General features: G+C 51.2%; 1 protein-coding gene across 1 annotated transcript; it reads right to left on the reverse strand.

Moving 5' to 3' along the window:
* Positions 1 to 11,262: 11,262 nt before the first annotated feature.
* Positions 11,263 to 26,387, reverse strand: SLC43A3 (solute carrier family 43 member 3). Its single transcript, XM_065882146.1, is given in 13 exon segments — positions 11,263 to 11,315; positions 11,318 to 11,363; positions 11,978 to 12,101; positions 12,714 to 12,900; positions 15,359 to 15,478; positions 15,704 to 15,880; positions 17,368 to 17,462; positions 18,621 to 18,760; positions 19,893 to 19,985; positions 20,211 to 20,287; positions 22,885 to 22,931; positions 25,700 to 25,829; positions 26,204 to 26,387. Coding segments are annotated over 13 exon segments (1,473 nt in total).
* Between the last annotated feature and the right edge of the window lie 1,257 nt (positions 26,388 to 27,644).

Consider the following 27,644-nt stretch of genomic DNA (forward strand, 5'->3'; position numbering starts at 1 on the left):
TTTTAATTTTTGGCTGCATTGGGTCTTCGTTGCTGTGCGCGGGCTTTCTCTAGTTGCAGCAAACAGGGGTGGGAGGTGCTACCCTTCGTCGCGGTGTGCAGCCTTCTCATTGCGGTGGCTTCTCTTGTTGCAGAGCATGGGCTCTAGGCACGCAGGCTTCAGTACTTGTGGCACATGGGCTTAGTAGTTGTGGCTCGCGGGCTCTAGAGCGCAGGCTCAGTAGTTGTGGCACACGGGCTTAGTTGCTCCGCAGCATGTGGGATCTTCCCGGACTAGGGCTCGAACCCGTGTCCCCTGCATTGGCAAGCAGGTTCTTAACCACTGCGCCACCAGGAAAGTCCACCCCTCACACCCTCGTCTCTGATACATTGTCTGTCTGCTGCCAAAATGAGCTCCTAAAATCCCGAGCTCATCACACAAACACTTTTCAATTATTTCTTCTTGCTCTTGGGCAAATACTTTCTTCCTGATCTGGCCCCTCCTTACCTCAACTTCAGCACTATTGACATTTGGAACTGGATACTTCTATGTTGCAGGGGGATGTCCTGCGCAGTGTTGGGTGTTTAGCAGCAACGTCCTCACCCTCTAGATGCCAGTAGTACCTTCCCCCCAAGTTGCAACAATCAAAAATGTCTCCAGATGTTGCAAAATGTCCCCTTGGGGGCAGACTTGCCCCCTAGTTGAGAGCCACTGGTCTACCACCTCAACTCTCCAAACACACACACACACACAAACACAAACACACACACACACACACACACTCCACTCTGCTCCAATCATACTGAACACCCTGCTATTTCCCTAATATTCTGTGAGCTCTCAGATACCATTTCATCTGCCCAGAATGCCCCTTCCTCTCTAACCACTGTGCTAGCCCTCCTCTTCTACTAAGTCTCAGCCAAAGATCAACTCTTCCAGGAAGCCTGCCCTGATTCTCCCAGAGAGAAGTAGAAAGGAACCTCATGGGGCTTAACTCTAGCCCCGCCCCTATCCCATCTCACGGCAGCTGTCTTCTTGCTGTCTCCCCGGAAGACTGGCAGCGTTGCCTTTCTCACCTGTGTATCTCTGGTACCTGCAGTGTCCTGGAAACATGCCAAAGGCTCAATTCATGTTTGCTGAATAAGCGAATGAATGATGAAAAGAAATTTTTGTTTAAGATGAGTTGAGCAGATGCTCCCTGAAATGGGATCTTAAGCAGGAATTTTAATAACAATAACAACAGCAGCATCTAACATTTAAGAAGCACTTTCTTTTATTTTTTAAATATTTTTGGCCACACTGCGTGGCATGTGGGATCTTAGTTCCCTGACAAGGGATGGAACCTGCCCCCACTGCAGTGGAAGCGCAGTCTTAACCACTGGACCGCCAGGGAAGTCCCAGGAAGCACTTTCTATGTGCTAAGTGTTTTGAGTGTTCCGTATCATTTAATCTTCTAAACAACTGTATCAGACAAGTACCACTGTCATCTGTAAATTATAGACAAAAAGACTGAGGCTCAGGATGGTGAAGCTGCCTGCCAGGTAAGCATCAAAGCCAGGATTTGAATGGAGAGCCTGAGCTCTTATCCTCCACACCTCACTTCCCCGTAGTGGTGAGTAATTAGCTCAAAGCAACGTGAGTGGCACTCAAGCCACCCTGTAAGTTAGTGGGGCAGGTGATGATATAGGAAATATGAAGAATGTGCTCCTTGGGATTCAAAGGATCCTGGGGCCGTTCCTGACTCTGTCACTCGTGAGCTGGCCCACCACGTGAGCTTGGTAGGTGCCTCATCTCCCATTCTCTGTCTGCCCACCTGCAAGTTAAGGATGAGAACCTCACAGGGTTTGGGGAGGACTCACTGAGAAGTTGGTTGTACAATAATCTAATCTGATACGTGGTAGGTCCTGAACAAACAGTCCTAAATATTCTCCCCATTTTAGAAATAGAGAAAGCAAGGCTCAGAAAGGTTAAGTGATGGTCCAAATTTCATGTACTGGCAAACGACGGAACTTGAAAAAAAGAATTCTAGGGGCTTCCCTGGTGGCACAGTGGTTGAGAATCTGCCTGCCAATGCAGGGGACACGGGTTCGATCCCTGGTCTGGGAAGATCCCACATGCCGCGGAGCAACTGGGCCCGTGAGCCACAACTACTGAGCCTGCGCGTCTGGAGCCTGTGCTCCGCAACGAGAGGCCGCGACAGTGAGAGGCCCGCGCACCGCGATGAAGAGTGGCCCCTGCTCGCCGCAACTAGAGAAAGCCCTCGCACAGAAACGAAGACCCAACACAGCCAAAAATAAATTTTAAAATTTATTTTTAAAAAAAGAATTCTAACAAGCAGATATTTTCTGAGCATCTTCGATGTACTCAACACTGCGTGGGACCAGTCACAGACACCACCAAGAGCAGCCAGGTCCTGAGCACCTGGAAATATAGCTCTGCTCTCCCAGCTGGAAGCTCAGAGCCATGATGGAGGTTCAGTTGGTGGGAAGAGCCCAGAACTGGGGTCTCACAGAAACAGCAGGGGAGTTTGTGCCCATGCGGTGAGGGCCTATGGATGCAAGCTGACTCGCTGATTTGGTAATGAGTGGGAAAAGCAGTTGGTCATGGTGATTGGCATAATGGGCTTTCACGTTTGCTGGTCTAGCGCCAGGCTGGACACACACAGCAACCCTGAAGCAGCTTCTGTCAAGCCCCAGAAAGACTCCTGGAGATGACTGAGGGGTCCTGCGGTGGGAGAGGCTTTGCGTACCTCAGGGTCTTCCCCCCAGATAGACCTCTCTCTTGACCAGCTGTGGAGGGACAGCATTCTGATGCTAAGGATGGATGCATCCTTCCATCCCCTTGTTGACAAAGAAATTAATCAATAGTCAATCTAAGAAAAAAATATAAATTTTTACTTTTTTATATTTAGTTATTTGACTGCATTGGGTCTTAGTGATGGCACGCAGGATCTTTTTAGTTGCAGCATGTGGGATCTTTTTTTTAGTTGCAGCATGCCAACTCTTAGTTGTGGCATGTGGGATCTAGTTCCCTGACCAGGGATCGAACCAGGGCCCCCTGCATTGGGAGCATGGAGTCTTAGCCACCGGGACACCAGGGAAGTGCCAGAAATGGAAAATTTTATTCGAGCCAACCTGAAGGTTATAACCCAGGAGACAGTCTTTCAGAAAGTTCTGAGGACTGCTCCACCTGTTAGGGATCAAAGCAACGACATGTTTTTGACACAAAGGGTTATATGTCAAATGACGTATTATTGACAGGTTACACAATTGAAATCTACATGTACAGTGAGTAGTGGGTCGTGGGTCATTGTGACCACTTACAAGATTAAGAAGGACGGTTATCTCCTAAGGAATTGTGATGCTTTGTGACGTTAAGAAGGACGGTTACCTCCTAAGGAATTGTGACGCTTTGTGACCTTAAGAAGGAAGGTTATCTCCTAAGGAATTGTGACGCTTTGTGACCTTAAGAAGGAAGGTTACCTCCTAAGGAATTGTGACGCTTTCTGACCTTAAGAAGGAAGGTTATCTCCTAAGGAATTGTGACGCTTTGTGACCTTAAGAAGGAAGGTTACCTCCTAAGGAATTGTGACGCTTTTTGACCTTAAGAAGGACGGTTACCTCCTAAGGAATTGTGACGCTTTCTGACCTTAAGAAGGAAGGTTATCTCCTAAGGAATTGTGACGCTTTGTGACCTTAAGAAGGAAGGTTATCTCCTAAGGAATTGTGACGCTTTGTGACCTTAAGAAGGACGGTTACCTCCTAAGGAATTGTGACGCTTTGTGACCTTAAGAAGGACGGTTACCTCCTAAGGAATTGTGACGCTTTGTGACCTTAAGAAGGAAGGTTATCTCCTAAGGAATTGTGACGCTTTGTGACCTTAAGAAGGAAGGTTACCTCCTAAGGAATTGTGACGCTTTGTGACCTTAAGAAGGAAGGTTGGGCTTCCCTGGTGGCGCAGTGGTTGAGAGTCCGCCTGCCGATGCAGGGGATACGGGTTCGTGCCCCGGTCCGGGAGGATCCCACATGCCGCGGAGCGGCTGAGCCTGTGAGCCATGGCCGCTGAGCGTGAGCGTCTGGAGCCTGTGCTCCGCAGTGTGAGAGGCCACAGCAGTGAGAGGCCCACATACCGCAAAAAAAAAAAAAAAAAAAAAAAAGAAGGAAGGTTATCTCCTAAGGAATTGTGACGCTTTGTGACCTTAAGAAGGACGGTTACCTCCGAAGGAATTGTGACGCTTTGTGACCTTAAGAAGGAAGGTTATCTCCTAAGGAATTGTGACGCTTTGTGACCTTAAGAAGGACGGTTACCTCCTAAGGAATTGTGACGCTTTGTGACCTTAAGAAGGACGGTTACCTCCTAAGGAGGTCTGATTAATGCAGATACACAGCACACATCTTCATTAGGAGAGGGAGGAGGCCCAAATGGGCTGAGAAATTTTTTATGTTTAAATCTTTCTTGTCATAAAATATAAATTTTATTTTATCACCTCCCCCGACATGATACTCCCAGAAATACCCCAAACTTCTCCAAAGCCTCCTGGCTCAAGTCACCCTGAGGTTTCCACAGGCAAGTCCCTGCGGGTGGGGAACGGAAATCTCAGGGTGGTGGAAGGTTAAAGAGGCTCCTTCCTTCCTTCAAACGTTCATTCCTTCCCTCTTTCCTTCCCTTCTTCTCTTTTCTCCCTTTCCTCTCCCCTTCCTCCCTCCCTCCCATCTTTCCTTCCTTCCTTCTATCTCTCTGCATTTGTCTCTATCTCTTTCTGTCTCTCTCTCTTTTCTTTTTTAAAAAATTTTTGGCTGTGTTGGGTCTTCGTTGCTGCGCGCAGGCTTTCTCTAGTTGAGGTTGCTCTTTGTTGCCGTGCGCGGGCGTCTCACTGTGGTGTCTTCTCTTGTTGGGGAGCACGGGCTCTAGGCGCATGGGCTTCAGTAGTTGCAGCACGGAGGCTCAGTAACTGTGGCCCGCGGGCTCTAGAGCGCAGGCTCAGTAGTTGTGGCGCACGGGTTTAGTTGCTCCACAGCATGTGGGATTTTCCCGGACCAGGGATCAAATCCGTGTCCCCTGCACTGGCAGGTGGATTTTAACCACTGTGCCACCAGGGAAGTCCCTGTCTCTCTCTTACATCCAGTATTTCTTGAACCTCCATTCTGTGCCAGGTAGGGTGCAAAGCCCTGAGGATACAGGGGGTAATAAAAGATGCAGTTACTGCCCACATAGAGTTCCCAGCCTAATGGAAGTCTTGCATCGTCATCATCATATTATTATTATTTAATCTGTACGTTAAACTGCAGCTGTGACAAGCTCTATGCTAGAGAAGTGCCTGGTGCAATGAAAATCTGTACTCAGTAACAGGCTGGAAAGGAAAGAAGGGAGATCTGAGCTGAGAGCTGAAGGAACTGTAGGAGTTAATGATGGGTTGGATGGGACGCATTCCAAGCAAGGAGAATAAAACGATTTTAAAATGTGCACTTGACCTTTAACATGATATTGTGTATATAATAAAAATTACTACAGGACCTACTGTGTGCCAGGGCCAAGTGTTTTTCATGTGGAGCCTCATTTATCCTCACCTGAAGGGAGAGGCTACTACCGGTTCAAGGACACACAGCCTGAGGACATGAGACCCAGGGCTGTCTGTCCACGCTCCTCCCTGGGCCCCAGCCACCTCTGGGCCCTGGCTCCAGAAGGAATACACAGCCTTATCCCTGGTGATGGACTGTTCGCTGCTCACAGATTTTCTGCATTGACTACTGAAGAAACAAAAAAAAGTGCAAAAATTGAATATGAAGATTGACAGTTTTCAATGACTTTGGCTTAAGATTTGGGATAATTAGAAAGCCATTTTTTTGCCTTGAAGTTTTCCCACTTGAAACAATGCAAGAGAATCTGTGCTTTCTTAGACAGAAACAAGTTTGGGCAAATGCTTGCAGGGTGGTTTCTGCCCTGAACAAACGAAGTGACATTCCAGGCTCCGTCAGGTATGGAGCCCCTCACTCTGCCCGTCCCCCAGGGAATCACAGATGTTACCGATAACAGCAGGCACACACCACATGCCTGCTGCATCCCAGGCGGCTGATGTCATGTTTGAAGTGCTTTAAATTAATTCGCTTAACCCTTACAACTCCAAGATGTAGTTCTACTGTTATCCCCATTTGACAGATGGAGAAACTAAGGCACCATGAACCTAAGTCCCAGAGCTTGCATGGTAAAGAGCTGGCAGTTGGTCTGGGACAGTCCAACGGCCGAGTCAAGGTACCTCTACCTTTTATTCCCCAAAGTCCTCTGTAGTCTTCCCAACCAGCTCCCATACTGCTTATTATCTTCATACAGGTGAGGAAACTGAGGCTCCGTATGATTAAGGGATTCTTCGAGGTCGCACAGCTGGTAAGTGTCTGTGAAGCCCAGAGCCTTTCCCCATGCACCTACTGCTTGAGTCCACCTTCAGGCCTGGGAGGTAACACCGGACTCAACAAACGGAATGCGGAGGGACCTGAGCATCGTCCTGGGTTTAATCACCCTGCCAGTGAATCAGCCCCGCTGTGGGCAGCAGTGGACCCAGGAGTGGTCAGACATGGCCCATCTGTGAAGTCCTCATCGCCAACAAAGGACCGGAGCCTGGACCAGAGCCTGTGCCCTGGAGCCTGGATGAATTGTTCTTCCCAAAGGACGTTAAAGGAGGGACTCACTGCTGTGCCCCAGAGCCACGTCCAGTGCATTTGGGAAGCATCTATCCCCCAAGGGGCTGGAAGAAAAAGGCGCTCTGGGACATAACTGCTAGGACACCAAGCTTTGAATTAGGGGAAGAGGATCAACGCCCCTGGGAAGCAGGCAGCCAATACCTTCAGACTGGAGAACAGTGAGCACGATTAAGGGAAGATTAAAGGATGTGATGCCATTCCCTAGAAACTCCCAAAGTGGCTCTTCTGGCTCTATTATTATTTACACTCTCGACCTGTCCTAGGCTGCTTTCACGGTTCACTGTCATCTGGGACCCCCTGCTCAGGCAGCAGAGGCGGGGACAGAAAGGGAGGGGGAACCGCAACGTCCAAGACGTGTGTGAGGGGAGACCCAGGATGGAGTGGAGGATCGAGTTGTGACACAGCCATGAGATGGGGTTGTAAGCAGCCGTTCAGTCACGTTTTTGTTTTTTTTGGTTTTTTAAAATTTTATTTATTTTATTTTTGGCTGTGTTGGGTCTTGCGCGCGGGCTTTCTCTAGTTGCGGCGAGCAGGGGCTACTCTTCATTGCGGTGTGCGGGCTTCTTATTGCGGTGGCTTCTCTTGTTGCAGAGCATGGCTCTAGGCGTGCGGGCTTCAGTAGCTGTGGCATGCAGGCTCAGTAGTTGTGGCTCATGGGTTTGTTGCTCCGCAGCATGTGGGATCTTCCCGGACCAGGGCTCGAACCCGTGTCCCCTGCATCGGCAGGCAGGTTCTTAACCACTGTGCCACCAGGGAAGCCCCCCAGTCACGTTTTTGACAACTATTTGATGACGTAAAGAAGAGCCTACGAGGTGGTTTCCACCACCACACACACAGTTGCACCACTGGGAGGACACATGCCCCTGTTGTTAGCCACGATGGTACCTCAGAGCAGTGCAATTAACAGCGGTGTTTCTTTTTCACGCAGTTCTTTATTTTCTGATCTGCTTTACAACAACTACTTATTTCTTACCTAAGAATGAATGTAAAGAAAAGGGAACGTCAGGAATTCCGTGGCGGTCCAGCGTTTAGGACTTTCACTGCCGAGGGGCCACACGGCGCGGCCAAAAACACAAAAGGGAAAAGGTAATGTCTAAAATGAATGTGAAGGCGACCTTAGGAGTCAGACAGACGTGGGTTTAAATACCAGCTCCACAGTGCAACAGTTGGATGATCTTGGCTGTAACTTGTCCCGCAGAGCCTAACTTTGATCACCTGTGAATCGAGGTTGATTAAAGGAGATGGTCACATAAAGTTTCTGATTCACGCTGTCGCTGTCCTTCGAACAGCAGGTGCCCTCCTCCTCCTGGCGGACTGTCCCCTGCCCCGGGGAAGACGCCGCCCGGCACTGCCTGCAGCAGGTGCGTAGTTGCCCGAGTCCCTCTCTGCTGAGGCTGGTAGCAGAGAGAAGGGTTGCACTGGGAGCCTGTTGCTGAGTGAAATCGAAAGTTGTGAAACCCCTGGGTTGCTTGCTTCCTTGTTTGAAAGAGTGGTTGACTCCATTTGAGGAAGAGGTTACGGGAGGGAGGCTCTTGGGACAGAAATGAGGGCTGTACACATGGGCTGCTTCTCTCACACACTTATCTTCCCCGGAAATCATCCTTGACTCTCTCTGGATTTAGTTGTTCTCTGCACTTCCTGAGGAATCCAGGCACTTTTTTTTTTTTTTTAAATAACAGCTTTGTTCAGATATAATCCGTATACCACACAATTCATCCATTTAAAGCGTACGACTCAATGGTTTTTAGTATATTCAGAGTTGTACAACCATCGCCATCATCAAGCTTGGAAGATTTTTATCATCCTGGAAAGAAACCCCTTACCGTTAGCAGTCACTAATCTTCCCCGCAGCCCTATGCAATAGCTAATCCACTTTCTGCCTCTATAGATTTGCCTATTTTCTATCTGAATGGAATCATACTATATTCTGACTGGCTTCTCTCACTTAGCATAATGTTTTCAAGGTTCAGGCATATGGTAGCGTGTATCAATACCTCATTCCTTTGTATCGCCAAATAACATTCCATTGTATGGACATACCACATTGTATTTATCCATGGTATTAGGCATCCTTTTGAATTTAATGTACTAACTGTAGTGATAGCTTTGATCTGCTAAGTGCCCACCGTGTGCTATAGGCACTTGACCTAATTTCTAATGTAGTCCCGGGAGGCGGGTCTATCTCTCCAATCACACTGATAAACTAACTGAGATGTAGAGGAGAAGTGTTCCATCCAAGGTCACACTGGTGAGAGCTGGGATGCCAAAAGGGTTGGCCCGGCTCCCAATTCATACTGCCCCACCCCACCCCGTGCGCTATGCTCTCTCCTTCCAGTTCTTGCTCTGAAGCCCGGACAAGAAAGAATCCGCTCATTCAGTGATCATTTTTCCAACCAGCCCTAACTGGCACCACGTGCATGGCAACCAGGCACCAGTCCCTGAGCCTAGTGAGACCCAGATGTTCCTTCCGGGAGCTCCCTGTTGAAGGGAGGAGAGGTGGTCATGGCAGGGGCCAGTCTCCAGGAAGGGTGTGACCAAGGCCTAGGGACTCAGAGCTGCTGGAGAGCCCAAGGAAAGGTTTGTACAGGAGATGACATTTTGAGCAGGACCCCAGTGGACCAGGCAGATTTCCCTGGCAGACAGGGTGAGCCCCCAGTACAGAACTGGTGTGCTCACAGATCCTAAACCAGAAACCTGGGTCCACAGGGATAAGCTCTGTGTCCCTGGAGGTGGGAGGTGAAGAGGGCAGGGGAGAGGTTGGCACCACATTGCTGACCGCCTGGATCGCCAGGCTGGACTCTAGGCTTTGTCCTATGCCTGTGCGGCAGCTCAAAAAACATTTATTGAATGAATGAATGAATCCGCCTGCCAGCCCCTCCCCCCAAGTCCTCTCCTGGCTAAAAGGAATAAAACAAATAAAATACCTGGTGTGTTCCAGATTCTCCCGTCTCGCCCACCCGGTCCCTCACCTATCCCCCTTTGCTACCTACCTCCTCTCCGGTCATCAGTAAACAAAGGAACAAATGCTCAAGTGCTCTCACCCCATGCCAGGCAGTAGACATTACCTTAAATTCTCACAATCGCCCTCAGGGACGCAGGTGACGACGTTGTGACTGAGAGTGGCTAAGGGACTTGCTTGGCTGCTGAAAGAACTGAAACTCACACCAGACCTTCTGATTCCATCAAGTGCTTCTAGTTTGCGGGGGGGGGCGGGGGGCGGGGAGCATTGCAGTAGGGGTAGGGGCAGGGTAGACAGAAAGAGAAGGCAAGGGAAGGGATTGCTGGGGGTCCTCAAGCCCAGGGCACAGGACCAGGTGGCCAGTTCGCAGTCTGAGGGCTCCCGCCCCACCTCTGGGTCCAGCTGCCACATCAGGATTCCTCCACTCCACCCCTGCATCCCCTCCCCAAGGCTGGGGCTGGGACAGGAAAACGCAGGCACTCACGCATGCACATCACGACAGCCCCAAAGCCTGCAGAGGTGGAGCAGCTGTTGCCTTAGGCAGAAAGCCTTTATTTTTTAAATAAAATTATTTAATATATAATTCAATATATTATAAGACTATTCCCCAGAGGACACTTTTATCTAATACCTAAAGTAAATACTCACCTCCCTTCTTGAAGAGGAAAACATCCCCAAAAGGCTTCATCAGAAATCCTTTGGTCAAGCAGGCTAGCTGGTTCCCAAGGCCCTTCGGGTGGCCTGACTCTTTGTCACTGTTCTTAAAACCTTCTAGAACGTGAACTCCAGAAAGAACCTCCAACTCCAAGACCCTCTCCTTCTACAGGTGGGAAAACTGATGCTCGGCGGGGAGAAGGGTCTGCTCAAGGTCACTCGGCATCAGCGGCAGAGCTGGGGCTCAGCCCAGGGCCCCCACCCCACCCGGTCTGCCCCTCCTTCTCCCCAGGCTCATTCCCTAACAAGGCTGGGGCTCTGACGGAGAGCTGGGCGCCACTTCTGTTTGTTTGTTTTTTTTGTTGTTGTTGTTTTTTGCGGTACGCGGGTCTCTCACTGCTGCGGCCTCTCCCGTTGCAGAGCACAGGCTCCAGACGCGCAGGCCCAGTGGCCATGGTTCACGGGCCCAGCCGCTCCGCGGCACGTGGGATCCTCCTGGACCGGGGCACGAACCCGTGTCCGCTGCATCGGCAGGCGGACTCTCAACCACTGCACCCCCAGGGAAGCCCTGGGCGCCACTTCTGAATGCCAGGTGGCAATGCGGCCATGACAACACCACTCTTCACCTGGAAGCTTACCCAGCAGCACAGGGCCCAGGCACACAGGGGCTTCGGAGACAAAGAGGCCTGGAGAAACAGGGGACACACCCTCCCATCACATCACCCCGCCTCGGGCCAAGCATCTGCCAGGGTCATGCGCTTCCTACCCTGAAACTAAGAACTTCCACGTGACTTTGCTTCTTGTCTTGCCGATAAGAAGGCTTGGTGGACAGTTAAATATGTCTTTTTGTTCTAAGAAAAAATAATGGCTACTTAACACAAGTAGCCTGGGTGGGCAAAGTCTTTCTGGACACGGGGTGCTCAAAGGTGAAGGAAGATGACACGTCCTCGGGGCTGAAAAGGGAGGGCTTCTGAACTAGGCAACCCTAGGGGGGCTTTCTTTCTGACAGCACTCCCGGTACACCAGGAAGGGTGGACAAACGTCAGAAGAGTGACGAGCACCAGAATCACATTCACCTGGAGGGAGAGGAAGCAGTGAGGCGAAGTCCACCACTAGTGGAGAGCCCAGAATCCTGCCTGGTTTATCCCCTACTTTCCACTCAGACCCAATGGTGCCCTCATGGACTCTTGCTTATTTTCCATTCTGCCCCATGGAGCAGGTTGGGTGGGGGGTAGGGGAATATTATATCATGCTTTTTTTTTTTGGCCTCACCCCGTGGCATGTGGGATCTTAGCTCCCTGACCAGGGATTGAACCCTCGCCCTCTGCAGTGGAAGCGCAGAGTCTTAACCCTTGGACCGCCAGGGAAGTCCCAATGTCCGTTACACAGATGAAAAAACAGAGGCCTAAAGAGTATTCAGTGACCTGGGAAGAAGCTGTGTCACATTAACCCTTTGGCTTCAGGGACCCCCACCCCCACTCCCAGCACAAGGCAGGGTACTCCCACTGACCCCAGTTTGAGAAGCAAGACCAAGGATGTACCCATGTGAAGAAATCCTCCTGCAGGGACCACACCCAGGCCACCCCAGCCAGGTGGGGGGCGCCCCCTGCTGGGGACCAACACAGTTGTCCCAATCTGGACATCCCTGCTGGTCTAAGGCCAGGGTCCCCCAACCCGCCACAGTACTCACGTAGAATGGGTCATTCTGAAGGGGGCCTTTGATGAGGATGAAGATTGGGAACTGGAGCAGAGACACAACAGCCGACAAGGCCATCACTAGCCCAAAAAGCTTCCCAAAGTGCTCTGAAGGGAACCTGGGCAGAGAGACAAATGAGGTTCCAGTGAGCTCTGGCTGTGGTGGGCCTTGGTCAGCCCCCTGCTCCCCTAGCCTAAGCCTGCCTTTATCCACCCACACCCAAACAGCTCCCCTCCTTCACCTTTGCTTAGGCTTTCAAATGACAGAGCAAAGAGATGGCACCGTGCTCGATCCCGGGGAAACAGCAGGGACCCAGACATAGGCTGTGCCCCGGGAGGTCTCAAGGAACAGACATGTGAATAATTCCGCTACATGCTAGATGATGCACGAACTATCAGAGGAAGCAAGAACACAGAGGCACAAGGAAAGAAAGACGCTTTCTTTCTACTCTTCCCTGGGAGAGCTGGAACAGAAGTGGGCTTTGGAGGGTGAATAGGAGTTCACAGAGTAGACAACCGAGGAAGAGGGGAGCAGACATGAAGAGCTTTCATGTACATAAAGGCTCTAACCCTCCCACCAGCCTCCACCTCCTCTACACCTGCTCCCAGATGGTGTGTGCCTCCTCTGGCCACCTCTGGTCCTCACCCCCTGATTTCTTTGCCCCCAGCACGCCTCCCTTTGCCCCAAGGGTGCCCCCGTCACGTGACGCATACCAAGCCCACCTACGTACGCGAAGGTGAGGAAGGCAGCATTGCCCCCGTAGAGGAAGGAGTGGTTGATCACTTGCAGGGTGAAGGTGGCGTACTGCAGGGCGAGGACAGGGATGGAGGCACAGAGGGCGAAGCCCAGGCACAGCACAGACGTCAGGACCAGCGAAGGCACCGTTGAGCGCAGGGCCGCCGCTGAGGCCGAGGAACCTGGGCCAAAGGGAAGAGCAGAGGCTGCATGGATGCCCGCAGGGCGTTCATCCTGAACCCTCTCTCCACACATGCCCCATCTCCAGTCCATCAACAAATGTTGATAATTCACTTCCTAAATATCATTCAAATGTATCCACTCGTTTCCAACCCCAGCAGCTCATCCTAATTATAGGCCAGCGTCACTAACTCACAGATTATCACAATGACCACCTGACAGGGAGGGCCCTCAACCCACAGCCAGATACTCTGGGTAGCACCATGGGTAATAGCAAAAGACTGGAAACCAACCAAATCAGCAGCAGTAGGGGAACGGAGCACCAACTACACTGCAGTCACGTAACAGAACTAGGCAGGGGTTAAAGGCAGAAGGAGGGAGCCTGGCTGCGGGGCAAACACAGGACAGAGAGTTACATAAGGAAAGCTGCAGGGGGCTTCCCTGGTGGCTCAGTGGTTGAGAGTCTGCCTGCTGATGCAGGGGACGTGGGTTCGTGCCCCGGTCTGGGAGGATCCCACATGATGCAGAGCGGCTGGGCCCGTGAGCCAAGGCCGCTGAGCCTGCGCGTCCGGAGCCTGTGCTCCGCAGCGGGAGAGGCCACAACAGTGAGAGGCCCACTTACCACAAAAAAAAAAAAAAAAAAAAAAAAAGAGAGAGAAACTATGAGTGGTTACCCCTGGAAGTTTCTAAGGCACCAAATCATTTTTCTAAAACTAGTAAATAGAGGAAAAACCATGCATTTATTTCAGGGTAACAAAATAGTTAATAAAGGAAAGGTTTTCTTTCTAGAGGAATTCTAGCTATTAAAAGCAGAAGGAAAGATAGAAATAGAAAATCTCCTTTTTGCAGCCCTAATAAAATAATGGGTCTAGGCACTGATCATCAATAGCTGTTGAAACCATTAGGCCTGCAGCTGATGGGAAACTTTTATAATGGGCAGATCAGACCGACAATGTCTGAACCCACTGATCAACCTTAACATCGCAAGAACAAAATCACGGGTACTAAGGGCCTGATGACGAGAGCTTGTAGGTAGCCCACGGCTCCAGCTCTGAATTATTCTTGCCAAAAAATATTAAATATTAGTATTAATAAAAATATTAATCTGCTTGTTTACAGGAAAGACCCAATCAAAGAAACGTTTTTAAATGACACGAAAAGGATGCCAAACCCAAAATGTGGGAAATCTGACAGGACACAACCTAGTTCCTTCGATAAATGAACAACAAAGGGAAAAAAGGGGGTGGGGGACACAGAGACTTAAAAACATCTAAAAGACACATCAGTACATTGTGTGGCCCCTGTATGGATCCGAATCTGAACAAACCAACTATAAAAAGGCATAGTTGAGACCATTAAGGAAATTTGAACAGGACTACATTATTAGATGATACTAAGAAGTGATTAGGGGCTGTTTTACATATGGTAATGATATTATGGTGATGTTTAATTTAAATAAAAGAGGTCCTATTTGCTGGAGCTACCAACTGATGTATTTACAGATGAAATGATCTGATGTCTGAGATTTGTTTTAAAATACTCCAGCAGGGTTAGGAGAAGCAGCTCAGGGAAGTGAGAAGTGGGAGAGATGAAACTATAGGGGTAAAGGGAATTCCCTGGTGGTCCAGTGGTTAGGGTTCTGCGTTTTCACTGCGTACGCCCAAGTTCAATCCCTGGTCGGGGAACTAAGATCCCGCAAGCCGTGAGGTGCAAGGCCAAAAAAAAAAAAAAAGAGAGAGACCTCAGCATGCCTGCTCCTCCATTCTTGTCCAAGGATCATGTCCAAGCTCCTTGGCATAACACGGCCTGTCCCTTCTTACCTCCGTCTTTCCAGCCCCCTCCCGACTACCCCTCTGTGCCCTGGCCAGCCCGAATCACTTTCTGGGATTCCTCAGATTCCTTAACGTTTCACTCTCCCCTTCACCACCGTAACTCCTCTGTACTCCTGGGCCACTCTCCTAAGGCCCTCCTCTTCAATTTCTCACTTCTTTACTCTTCCTTTAGGTCTTGGCTTAGATGCCACTTCCTCCAGGAAGACTTCCTTCCCTGACACCCATCCCATCCCCACCCAGAACAGGTTATGTGCCTTTCTTTCTGTTTCATAGCTCCCTGCAGGTTTACTTCATGGACTGTAAAGCTTGATTACTGGCATTTCTCCACTCTCTAGACTGAGAAAAGCTTCTTGAGAACAAGGACGTATCTGTCTTGTCCGTTACTGAACCTAGAACTGTGATTGGCAAATAATTGGCACTCAGAGACTAGTGGTTGGATGATGGATGGATGGGTGATGAATGGACAGATGAGGGATGGATAGATGGATGGATGGATGGATGAGTGATGGATGGATGAACGGACAGATGCAAGTAGAAAAGGATTTAGAAGAAAAGAGAAGATGGGCATGGAGGAAAATAAAGATCTCTCCCCTCCTGGTTCCCTGATCCTCTGGAGCCCAGGTCTCACCTGTCCTTCTTGCTTCCTCCTGGTACTTGTATTTAAGCCGATCCATGAGCAGGCCATTCCAGGGGGCACACAGCACTCCAAAGAACTGAGTGATGGCAAAGGCATTTGTGTACGTGCTGACTGCAGAGGGCAGAGAGGGGTTGGGCGGTAAGAACTTTCCAGGAGTGCCTTACGGAAGAGGACCCTCCCACCCGGCCCTTGCCCTGCCTGACCCTCCTCGCCACACCCCTGCTCAGACCTTTCTCTGGAGCACAGAGCCCTGCTGAGCCCAGCACCCCGCCGCTCAAGGTTCCAAGTCCCCGGCTGTGGTGCTCAGACGTGCTGCCTCCCAGCCCCGTCACATACCTAGCACCCTGTCCCCACTGGCCAAGGTGCTCAGCAGAGAGTTGAGGGTGCCGATGAAGAGGCAGTGCCACAGCTGTATCACAGACAGCCACACCAGGTGCCAGGCAAAGCGCCGAGAGAAGGCGTAGCTCCAGAAAGAGCGGGCTTCCTGCTGCTGCTGCCCTGATCTCGGGATCTCTGGTGGGAACAGGAAGATTTGGGCAAGAGTTACACTTAAAGTTGGGGGGCAGAGCTTCCCTGGTGGCGCAGTGGTTGAGAGTCTACCTGCCGATGCGGGGGACACGGGTTCGTGCCCCGGTCCGGGAAGATCCCACATGCCGCGGAGCGGCTGGGCCCGTGAGCCATGGCCGCTGAGCCTGTGCGTCCGGAGCCTGTGCTCCGCAACGGGAGAGGCCACAACAGTGAGAGGCCCGCGTACAGCAAAAAAAAAAAAAAAAAAAAAAAAAAAAAAAAAAAAAGTTGGGGGGCAGGGATGGGCAAGAGTGTAGGGGTCTTGAAAGGACAGCCTGAGGTCTGAGCTCACCCGCTCTTCTTGCCTTCCTGGGCACACCGCCACCTCCACGCATCATCCCGTCCCCACCACCCTGAATGAGCCTGCCACGTGCTCTGCCTGCCGACATCTGATCTATCGCAGCTTGGACTCAATGACGCTTCTTGCACTAACACTTTCCTAGTCTTTCTCAGCCAGGATGATGAAAAGAAAGACGAGGGGAGAAAGTTAAAGACGAGGGTTCGTGGCAGACAGCTAGTGTTTCAGCTGATCCACAGCCCCTTCTTTTCCTTCTGTACCAGGATCCTGAGTCTCCTCTGGAAATCTCCCCCCGCCCTATTCTTCATGGTCCAGATAGGACTGTGAATTAAGCATTCCATTCCTCACTCAAGGCTGACCAAGTTGATCATTCTCCTCGAGAGGCAGATTTCAGACCGGGGTCCCCAGAGGCAGGTCCCCTGGTTCTGCTCTTCCTGGATGGAGCCTGGCAAGTCCACTTTGCCCTTGCTTTTGTGAACTTCTCAGAATCCTGTTCTCATTTCTACCTTAACCAGCCGTGGTTTGTGATGTTTATAACCAAAGACCCAAAACAGACAGAGGAGAGAAAGGAGGCAGTGATGGAGACGGGACAGACCCAGCGGACCTGCAGAAATGGGGACAAATAAGGCAGACTTAGGAGTGGGGGGAAGGGAAGGCAAATGATGGAAGACTGGCTGAGAGGGGAAGGGGTATGATGAGTGAGAAAGAAAAGGGGGACAAAGAGGAGAGATGAGACAAAAATGTTGCCCCGGGCTTCCCTGGTGGTGCAGTGGTTGAGAGCCCGCCTGCCGACGCAGGGGACACGGGTTCATGCCCCGGTCTGGGAAGATCCCACATGCCGCGGAGCAGCTGGGCCCGTGAGCCATGGCCGCTGAGCCTGCGCGTCTGGAGCCTGTGCTCCGCAACGGGAGAGGCCACAACAGTGAGAGGCCCACACACCGCAGAAGAAAAAAAAATGTTGCCCCTCTCTGGACCGCCTATAAACTGAGGGGGTTGAGAAGATCCTGCAGGTCTTTTCCCTACCTGTCCTTTCCTGATTCTGAGTCCCTGGGAAAGCTTTGGAGGTGAGCAACCAAGTTGGCTGTGGGGAGAGGCCAGGTTCTGGAGGGGAAATGGGTTAACCAGTAGGGCTCACCTTCCTTGGGTGAAAGGAACTCCTCCAAAAGCTCCAGCTTTTGGGACTCAGCCGTTTTCTTCTCTTCCTCTCTGGGGCCATCCTCAGAGCACAGGCTGTGGAAAAAGAAGCCCCATCAGCCTGACCCAAGAATTGTGAGCTGAGCCTCAGATTCAGGCTGTGTGTGTGTGTGTGTGTGTGTGTGTGTGTGTGTGTGCGCGTGTGCGTGTGTGCGCGCAGCGGGAGGGGGGATAGTACATTTCGCTATACATTGGAATCACCTTTTCACAGCCCCAATGCCCAAGTCACAGCCCAGACCGATTAAATCAGAATGTCTGGGCATGGGAGTCAGGCTCCCATATTTTTTAAAGATCTCCAAGTAATCCCAGCGATTCTAATATGCAGCCATGTTTGGGAACCACTGAAGTGCAGGAAGAACAGGACAGGCCTGGGTTCAAACCCCAGCTCTGCCTCTTCCTGAGGCTGTGCAACGGGCTCAGACCTAACCCTTCTGAGCTCCTTGTTCCCATTTGGGAAATGGAGGTAAGTATGCGTATCTCAGGACTACCGTGAGATGAAATCAGAGCACATGGGGCTGCCAAACAGCAAACAAATGCCCCCTCTCTACTGCTTGGGTGAGTGGCGGCACAAATGGTCCCACGTCTTCCCTCCTCTACTCTCCACCCTTTGCAATACAGCTCTGACTACTTCCCTGTCCCCTCCATCTGGGCTGGCCTCGTGAGCTGCTCAGCCAAGGTAACCCAGCAGAAGTGATGCTGTGACAATTCTAAGCTTAAAAGTGAAAAAACCTTGTGCATTTTGGCATTTATCTTGGAACCCTGAGACCACCATGTGAAGAAGCCCAAGCTAGCCTGCGGGAGGATAAGAGCCATGTGACCCAGAAATCCCTGCCACTCCATACGGCCAGACAAACCCCATGTGAGTAAGGCCATCCTAGACCAGCCAGCCCCCAGCTAGCCCACCAGATGATCAGAGGCATGAGAAGCCTGGTCAAGATCATCCAAGTAGCTCCCTGATCAGTAGAACTAGCCAGCTACACATAGACTTGTTGAAATAATAAATGCTTAATGTTTTAGGCCATTAAGTTTTGGGGTAGTTTGTTATGCAGCAGTAGCTAACTAATACATCCCTGGTCGGGTCCTCCTCTCCTGGGACAGGTTTCCTCTGCCTTACCATGTCTGTCCCATCCCTGCTTCCTACTCCAGGTGAGATGAGGGGCTCTGGGCACACCATCACCAGCTCACAGTCCTTACCCATAGCTGTAGTTGGGGGGCAGCGGGTAGGGGATGTGTCCCCGGGGCATCAGAAGGAAAGTACGCCCAACATGCCAGGCACTGCAGACAGAGATGAAGATGAAGGAGGCCCTGAGACTGATGCCCTGTTCGTAAAGGAGCTGCAGAAAAAGGAGAGGAGGGGTCAGTGTAACAGCCACGTTCACGGCAGCATTATTCACGACATCTGAAAGGCGGAAGCCAATCAAGTATCCATCCGCGGATGAACGGATAAAGGAAATGTGGCACATACATACGATGGAACGTTATTCAGCCTTGAAAAGGAAGGAAATTCTGACACCTGCTACAACACTGATAAACCTTGAAGACATTATGCTAAATGGAATAACCCAGTCACAGAAGAACAAATACTATATGATTCCACTTATGAGGTACCTACAGTAGTCAAATTCACAGAAATAGACAATAAGACAGTGGTTGCCAGGGGCAAGGGGGAGATGGGGGGGGTACCCACAATGGGGATTATTGTTTAATGGGCACAGAGTTTCAGTTTTACAGGGTGGAGAAGAGTTCTAGAGATGGATGGCAGTGATGGTTGTAAAACAACACGAATGAACTTAAAGCCATTGGACGGTACACTTAAAAATGGTTAACATGGAAAACTTTATGTTAGGTGGGGTTTCTTTGCCACGCAGCAAGCAGGATCCTAGTTCCCTGACCAGGGATTGAACCCGCGTCCCCTGCAGTAGAAGCGCAGAGTCTTTTTTTTCTGGCAGTGCGCAGTCTTAACCACTGGACCACCAGGGAAGTCCCTGGGTGTATTTCATCATACAAAAAGCCAGTGTAAGAATTAGGGGCTGAGGGCTTCCCTGGTGGCACAGTGGTTGAGAGTCTGCCTGCCAATGCTAGGGGACACGGGTTCGAGCCCTGGTCTGGGAGGATCCCGCATGCCACGGAGCAGCTGGGCCCGTGCGCCACAGCAACTGAGCCTGCGCGTCTGGAGCCTGTGCTCCGCAACGAGAGAGGCTGCGACAGCGAGAGGCCCGCGCACGGCGATGAGGAGTGGCCCCCCGCTCGCCGCAACTAGAGAAAGCCCTCGCACAGAAACGAGGACCCAACACAGCCAAAAATAAATAAATAAATTTATAAAAAAAAAAAGAATTAGGGGCTGAAACCTGTTTCTAAGAATGAGTCTTGGCCCAGGCTCTTGCCTTCCACCCTGGCGGCTGATTATGGATGCCTGGTGCTCCCCAGCAGCAGGGGAGATAAACATGGGCTATTGCTATCTTTTACCTTAATGATAAGGAAGACTGCCGAGGAAGAGTCAAACGCTCCATTGTACATGGTGATGATGGCTGAACGGTGTTTGCCAAATAGGTTCCCGATCTGGAGAACACACGATCAGCCTGAATCACTTATTTATTCGTGACATCTTTCCTGTGCGCCCGGCAAGTGTCAGGCCCTCATACCCAGACCTACCCTCCACCCCAGGAGCTACCACCCTGGCTTGGGCCAACCCCATCAGAGGCAGCCAATGTAGCAAAGTGCTTCTCCCTCCCTCCACCCACCCCTACCTCCGGCCAGGGGCCTGTGATTAGGGCAGGCTCACACCTGCAGGTTGGTGATCAGAAACAGGATTCCTCCTACGGTGAGCATAGGCATGGCCAGGAAGAGCAGCACAGCTGAGTCTGGAACAATCCAAGACAGAGACGGGGAGGTGTCACAGTGCAACCCAAACATGCAGCCCCGAACTCTGGCCCCCCTGCTCCCTACAATCCTGGGCTCAGGGCCCCAATTCTAGGCAGCCTCCCAGCATCCTCCAAGGATCTTAGGGTCCCGGTCACGGCTCCTTCACGTGTCCCTGCGGAGGGACCCTGCAGAGGTCTCCTGAGACACCCTCTTCCTCACCAAAGATGACCCTTGGTCTCTGGCAGGGTGGCTGTCTACAGAGAGAGGCAAAACTCAACCCACCACCCCCTTCCCTCACTAAACCACAAGCAGCCCTTCTATTCATCCTTGACACTGTGGGGAAGAGAAGCCTGGATTCAGTCCCTGAGCCCAGCCTCTGATTCACTGCTTTGAGCTAGATTCTGAATTTGTGACTCAGTCATTTCATCTGATAAATGGGAATAACATTCCCTGCTCTTCCCACCTCACCAGGCGCTGTGAGATCTGAGTGTTTCTCTTTTGTTCATTAAACTTTGAGCATTTCCTTTGTGCCAGGTGTTGTGCTTGGCACTGGAAATGCAGGATCAATAAATACTTCTTGCCCTTGGAAAGACTGACATGCAAAAAAATCATTCTGATAGGTCTGGCAAGTGCTGGGTAAGAAGAGCAGAACTAAAAACAACTAAAGTGCCAAGGACTAGGGAGCCCTCCGTAAATTAGTCTTTCCCAAGTCACAGCCTTCTTTCTGCCCACCTTCATGATTTGGGCCATATCCCACACCTGTCTTATTTGCTAAAAAAAAATTTTTTTTGAAGTTGACTCACTTTTATCCAAAAGAAATCTATTATTTTTAAAGGAAACTTTATATTGGGAGTTCTCTGGTGGCCTAGTGGTTAGGATTCTGGGCTTTCACTGCCGTGGCCCAGGTTCAATCCTTGGTCGGGGAACTGAGATCCCACAAGCCACCGTGGCACGGCCAAAAAGAGAGAAAACTTTCTATCGCTAGTATAAATGAAAAGCAACTCGTGTTGCTTGTTGTGAACAGGAGGTAACTGTAAAAATAAATACAATGAAAACACTGTGATTAAACTGTAACTGAACGCAGTGGCCTTCAGAATGTTCAAAGCCTGATACCTGCTCTTGTCATAGTGTTAAAATCATCCCAGCCCCAAACCAAGACTTTCGTGCATGAAATCAGAGGGCTGAATGAGAAATAAAAAGGGAGTAACTCTCCCACCAGGTGATTCAGTGTTAATGCAGCACATGTGTGCTTCCTAATAATATTCTCCAAAGTGACTATTATCCGAGTAACGTTTGTTCCATACCTCGAGGAGCGCTGGGCACTTGCCCATTTTAGAGCAGTCACGCTGTTTACCATTCAATTTCTGTCTCTATAAAAGGTACGTCTTCAAATGCACTAAAGGTTGGTTGAGATTCCTTTCGCAAGAGCAGGCTTTTTCCAAAACCAAAAAGCCCTATTTTAGGGGGGAAGGGAATATTGTGACTCCAGTGATTGCCACACGTGAGTCAAACATACCCGGCCATCACCTCCACATTCAGCCACTTGAAAACAATGCTTAGGCTTTTAGGTAAGAAGACAGTTTGATGAGCAGAGTGGTTTTTAAATAACCAGGCTACCTCATGAGATCTGCTCAGACGGAGACCCTCAGTCAACTTGGCGCTCACCGAACACAAATGAAGTAACAGATTCAGCACAGGTACTGGACACAGGAGAGTCAGGTACTTTTTATTTCCCAACCCAAAAACTGAGCCACGCAATCTGGCACTGGGGAGGAATACTGGAAAGCATCTCTTGGCCTCTATAACTGAGACGCTAGCAAAGAGCACAGCCAGGGTCCCAGGACCCCTTCCCACTAACTTGCTCTGGGGCCTCTGGCTAGTCTCTGCAAAGGGTCTCTCTCTGACCTCAGTTTTCTCCTCTACATAATGGAGGAAGTGGGGAATACACCAGACTGGAATTCCCAGACTTTGGGAACTGTATACACTTACAGACCAGTAAAATTTGAAAAGAAAACTTCTGACTACACTGGGGTTATCAGTTTGTACCCGGCTAAGTCAGGATATTTTCAAAAACTGCCATTCATATTATCATTTCATTAAAAAAAAGAGAGGACATTTAATACATAACGAAAGGATGTAATCTTTTTGTTTTTTTTGCGGTACGCGGGCCTCTCACTGCTGTGGCCTCTCCCGTGGCGGAGCCCAGGCTCCGGACGCGCAGGCTCGGCGGCCACGGCCCACGGGCACAGCCGCTCCGCGGCATGTGGGATCCTCCTGGACCGGGGCACGAACCCGTGTCCCCTGCATCGGCGGGCGGACTCTCAACCACTGCACCACCAGGGAAGCCCGGAAGGATGTAATCTTTTGAATAAATTCTTCTCTCTGAAGCAGTCCCTCCACTGTCCTTATTTTTTGCATGTCTCACTAGACTAAACTGTTTTTATAGACCAGCAATAACTCTCTCAAGGACTCTTTCCAGCTGAAAGTCTGTGGATCTCTGAATACCTGTGGGGGTCAGTGCATCCTGCCCATCACCTTCTGCACCTGCCCATCCACCAGCTGCCCCTGAGGTTGTGTCCCTCCTGACAGCACTCACCTGCAGAGATGAAGGCTATCGTAAGCGTGGCGCTGGTGTAGAGAAATCTGGAACACAGAACGGCAGATGGAGAATGCGGTCAACAAGAGAGAAAGCTGGAGGGGCAGAGGGTGCGTGGAGCCAAGGTCCTCCCACCTAGAAGTCCCAACCAGCCAAGCCCTTGAAGAAAGGGGTTAGTGCCTCGTTTACAAATCGTAATCTTGAGTTCTAATTCCTCTTGCTGTGTGACCTTGGGCAAGGCACTGCCCTTCTCTGGGCCTCAGCAGCCTCTTCTATGAAGAGATGTTTGTGGATGGACCTAGAGACTGTCATACAGAGTGAAGTCAGAAAGAGAAAAACAAATATCGCTTATTAACGCATATATGTGGAATCTAGAAAAATGGTACAGATGAACCTGTTTGTAAGGCAGAAACAGAGACACAGACACAGAGAACAGATGTATGGACACCAAGTGGGGGAAGTGGGGGGGGTGAACTGGGAGATTGGGATTGACATATATACACTAATATGTATAAAACAGATACCTAATGAGAACCTACTGTATAGCACAGGGAACTCCACTTCGCCGTATAGTAGAAACTAACACAACATTATAAAACAACTATACCCCAATTTAAAAAAATTAAAAAAAAAAAAACAGAATCTAACCATTAAAAAAAAAGAGAGAGATGATTGGACTGACTGATCTAGGTCCTAAGCTTAAAGTTCTAGGATGTTATTGTTTAAGGACCACAACCTCAAGGTTACGGGACTCTCTTAGAAGCATGGGGTAATAAAAGCAGTGCTTAAGTGTGATATTCTGATTTATAATAAGAAATACATATTTGGTCCAGGTCCCCAGTCCCTGACACAGGGCTCCTAAGACCCTTGTAAATTCCTACATAAGAGTCCTAAGAGCATCTTTTATTCAATAAGGTGACCCTGGATGGGTCCTGGATGGAGGCTGCTCACCAGAAAGACTAGCCATAATTAGATGCTTGGAATTTTCAGCCCTGCCCCCGACTTCTCCAGAGAGGGGAGATGGGCTGGAAGTGGAGTTAATAATTGATCATGCCTACATGAGGAAGCCTCCATAAAATCCCAAGAGTATGGAGTTTGGGGAGCTCCCAGGTTGGTGAACACAGCCATGGACCAGGAGGGTGCTGCCCCCTAATTCCACAGGGACAGAAGAGATCCTGGGCTCTGGACCCTCCCTGACCTCGCCCTATGCGTCTCTTCATCTGGCTGTTCAGCTGTATCCTTTACCATATCCTTTAATAAACTGGTATAGGGCTTCCCTGGTGGCGCAGTGGTTGAGAGTCCACCTGTTGATGCAGGGGACATGGGTTCGTGCCCCGGTCCGGGAAGATCCCACATGCCGCGGAGCGGCTGGGCCTGTGAGCCATGGCCGCTGAGCCTGCGCGTCTGGAGCCTGTGCTCCGTGACGGGAGAGGCCACAACAGTGAGAGGCCCACGTACCGCAAAAAATAAATAAATAAATAAACTGGTATATGTGTTTCCCTGAGTTCAGTGAGCCCTTTAGCAAATAACTGAATCCAAGGGGGAGGAGGTCACAGGAATCCCAGGTTTGCAGTCGAGTCAGACAGAAGTTGTGGGTAAACTGGGGACCTACCACTTGCAATTGGCATCTGAGGTGGAGGGCAGTCTGGTGGGATTGAGCCCTTAACCTGTGGGATCTGATGCTGTATCTCCAGGTAGACAGTGTCAGAAATGAGTTAAATGATAGGACACCCAGCTGGTGCCACAGAATTGCCTGGTGTGGGAAAGGCTCCCACACATTTGGTGACCAGAAGTGCAGAGTTCTGTGTAAAAGTAAAGGAGAAACACAGGTGGGTAGACTGGGTTTTTCTTAACACACTAAAGGCTAGAGAAGAGGGAGTGGGCATAGAAGGACGGGAAAGAGGAGGAGACAGGTGACCAAACTCCAAGAGCGACTGACGGCGTCATCGTGCACCCAAAGGCTTAGAGAGCCAAGGGCTTGCTTTCCTTCCAGGCTGTTTCCTGGTCCAGCACCCTCCGGTCCCTCTGACAACTAGCCTCTCACGTGCCTCCTGGGAGGCACCGGCTCTGGGTCCTATCAGCTCCCCCGCAGGCCCGCCGCTTATCTCCGAACCTGGCCAGCTGCAGTGGCACCCTGTGGAGCCAGCAAGTCCCCCACCCGCCGTGACTCGTCTGCATGGGATGGACCCCCACGGCCTCCCCTCCCGTCAGAGGGAAACTGAAATCCCACCACTGGAGACACCCAGGACACCTTACTACCTAAGCTTCTGGGGAGTGATGGTGGTGGTGACGAGGATGACGATGAGTCACTCGGGTATGATGAGGACAAAGGTCCCCGGCATGAGGGCGAGAGTGGTAATTCTATTTTTATTTTTATTTATTTATTGGCCATACCGCACAGCATGTGGGATCTCAGTTCCCCAACAGGGATCAAACTGGCGCCCCCTGCACTGGAAGCGCAGAGTCTTAACCGCTGGACCACCACCAGGGAAGCCCCGAGAGTGACAATTCTAGGCTTTGCTAATTGCATAACCCTGTCCCAGGCCAGCCCTCACAGGAAGTAGGCCTGGGCTCCTGCTGTATTCAGCACATCGTACAGCATGCAGTTCCACATGCAACAGAGGAAGGAGGTGAAGAAAGGGAAGCAGGGGTGTGGGGAACAGGGAAGGTCGAGACAGAGTCCACACCCTGGGCAGTTTCTAGCAGGGCTGATGGGGCAGGGATACCCAGTTGCCTGGCCTGGGTCTCCCTCCAAACAAAGCTGCTGCGAGAATTCCTCTTGCCCCATCCCTGTTCAGATCCCCTTGGGACTTACATGGCTATAAGGCGGGCCACGGTGGTCTTGAAACGGTCAAAGATGTAGCCAGCGGGGAACGTCATGAAGTTGTTCATGAAGGATGCCAGGGTGAAGATGAGTGAGAAGCGCTCGTCCTGGGCTTTGCAGTCTGGAGGAGAGAAAGGCAGATCTCAAGAGCCCAGGGTGGATGGGCCAACCTCCCATCCATCCCAGCCTTCCTGACAGGCCGGCACCCAGCCTGGCTCCCGTCCAGGGCTGCCTCTTCCATCTTGGACAGCTTGCCTGGTAGGATAAGTTCTCCCTTAGATAAGTGGAGACGTGACTGCCCCTAATTACCTCTTGGGAGCCGGTACTTCCCTCCCCAGGGACCTCTGAGACCAAGGTTGAGGGTGGGGGCAGCTGACACTCCCTTCCTCTCACCATAGACATGCTGACAGAGGAGGCAGGGGGTGGAGTCCTTCCGACCCCTTCCCACCACCTGGGAACCAGACTCAGCTTCCTAGAGAAGCCCTCCTCCCTTACCATCCAGCCCCGTGGCATTGCCCATCAGCCTGGCATTCGGTTCACACAGCTCCTCAAAGTAATGTTCTGTTTTGAAGACAAACACCAGGGATGCCCAGCCGAAGAGGACGCCCGCAAAGCTGAGGCATTCCAGCAGCCCCGGCAGCAGGGTGGCTACACGAAGGGGCAGGCTCTGGCCCTGCATGGTCCGAGGTGGAGCTGATCCTCAAATCCCACTGGTGGCCTCCTGGGCTGACCACAGGAGCTGCAAAGCCCGGCTTTTGAGCACTTGGAAAATTGCTTTGGCAGGCGCTTCTGTTCAGGTGGCTCTCTGGTGCTGGCTGTTTCGGGCCTGGGTAAAAACCATCAGCGGGCGACTCCCTGGATCCTGTAAATAAGGCAGACGGTGCTTGGTACACAGGGCTGTGGGAAAGGTAGAGGTGGACAAAGGTTCTTTGTGGGATAGACAAAGAAGCCAGGTGCTGGAAACAGCTGCAAATGTCTCTCCATCCCACATCTGGCAACAGGTGGGGAAGCTGGAACTGAGCCCCAGTTCTGGAGACGGTCCAGTAAAATACGGCAGCAATTGAAAGCCAGGAACAGGGGGTAAGGGACTTCACACAGGTCCTCACAGAGCCTCACAATAACTTGGCAAAGAGGGTGTTTTCTTATCTTCAGTTCACTGACAAAAGCTCAGAGGACTCTGTCAACTTCCCAAGCTCACATGGTCTGGTTAGTCACGTCGCAGGCCAGTCTAAGGGCAAAAACATCCCCACCTCCACACGATCCTCCGTGACCCTCGGCTAGGGCTCCCAATAACCCCCTTCCCAACGCCCCTCCTCACATCACCATCTGCCAGGAAAGCGCCCAGAAGCCGCTCCCCACCCCCACCCGCTCCCCCTCTAGCACGTGGTCAGCGGCCCTCCCAGCAGGGGCGCCCCGAGGTCTGCCCAGCCACAGAGGCCCTGGCCTCGTCCCCGCGGCCCCGCCGCCAGCACCCCGGCCCCGAGCCGCGTCCTACCCGCCGGCCTCCGCGCTGAGCTCTCTGGTTTGGCGGCGGCGTACCTTGCGACGTTTAGATTCGCGCCTCCACTCGCCCCTCCCAGTCCCTCCACGCCCGCAGAGATCCCGGAAGGGCCGGGATGGGCGGGGCCAGAGAGGTCCACCGCGACCCGCTCTCCATCACTTCCTTCTTCTCCAGCTCTCACAATCCCGTGCTCTTTCTGACCACGCCCTGAGACCGTCCCTCCTTTCACTCTAACCCCAGCAGCATCTGTTTCCCTCTCTTGATCCTCTTGCAGCCTCTCAGCTCCTTTGCCCCTCCTCCCTCCCCTGACCGAGATAGTTTTAGTTCTGTTGCGCACGGACAGGCAGCCCCACGGAAAAGATCGCACAGTCGCAGCACACACACAGACGGCTTACTTGCAGACACACACACACACACACACACACACACACACAC

The sequence above is a fragment of the Phocoena phocoena genome, chromosome 8 (assembly GCF_963924675.1).
Source record: "Phocoena phocoena chromosome 8, mPhoPho1.1, whole genome shotgun sequence".
Lineage (NCBI taxonomy): Eukaryota > Metazoa > Chordata > Mammalia > Artiodactyla > Phocoenidae > Phocoena > Phocoena phocoena.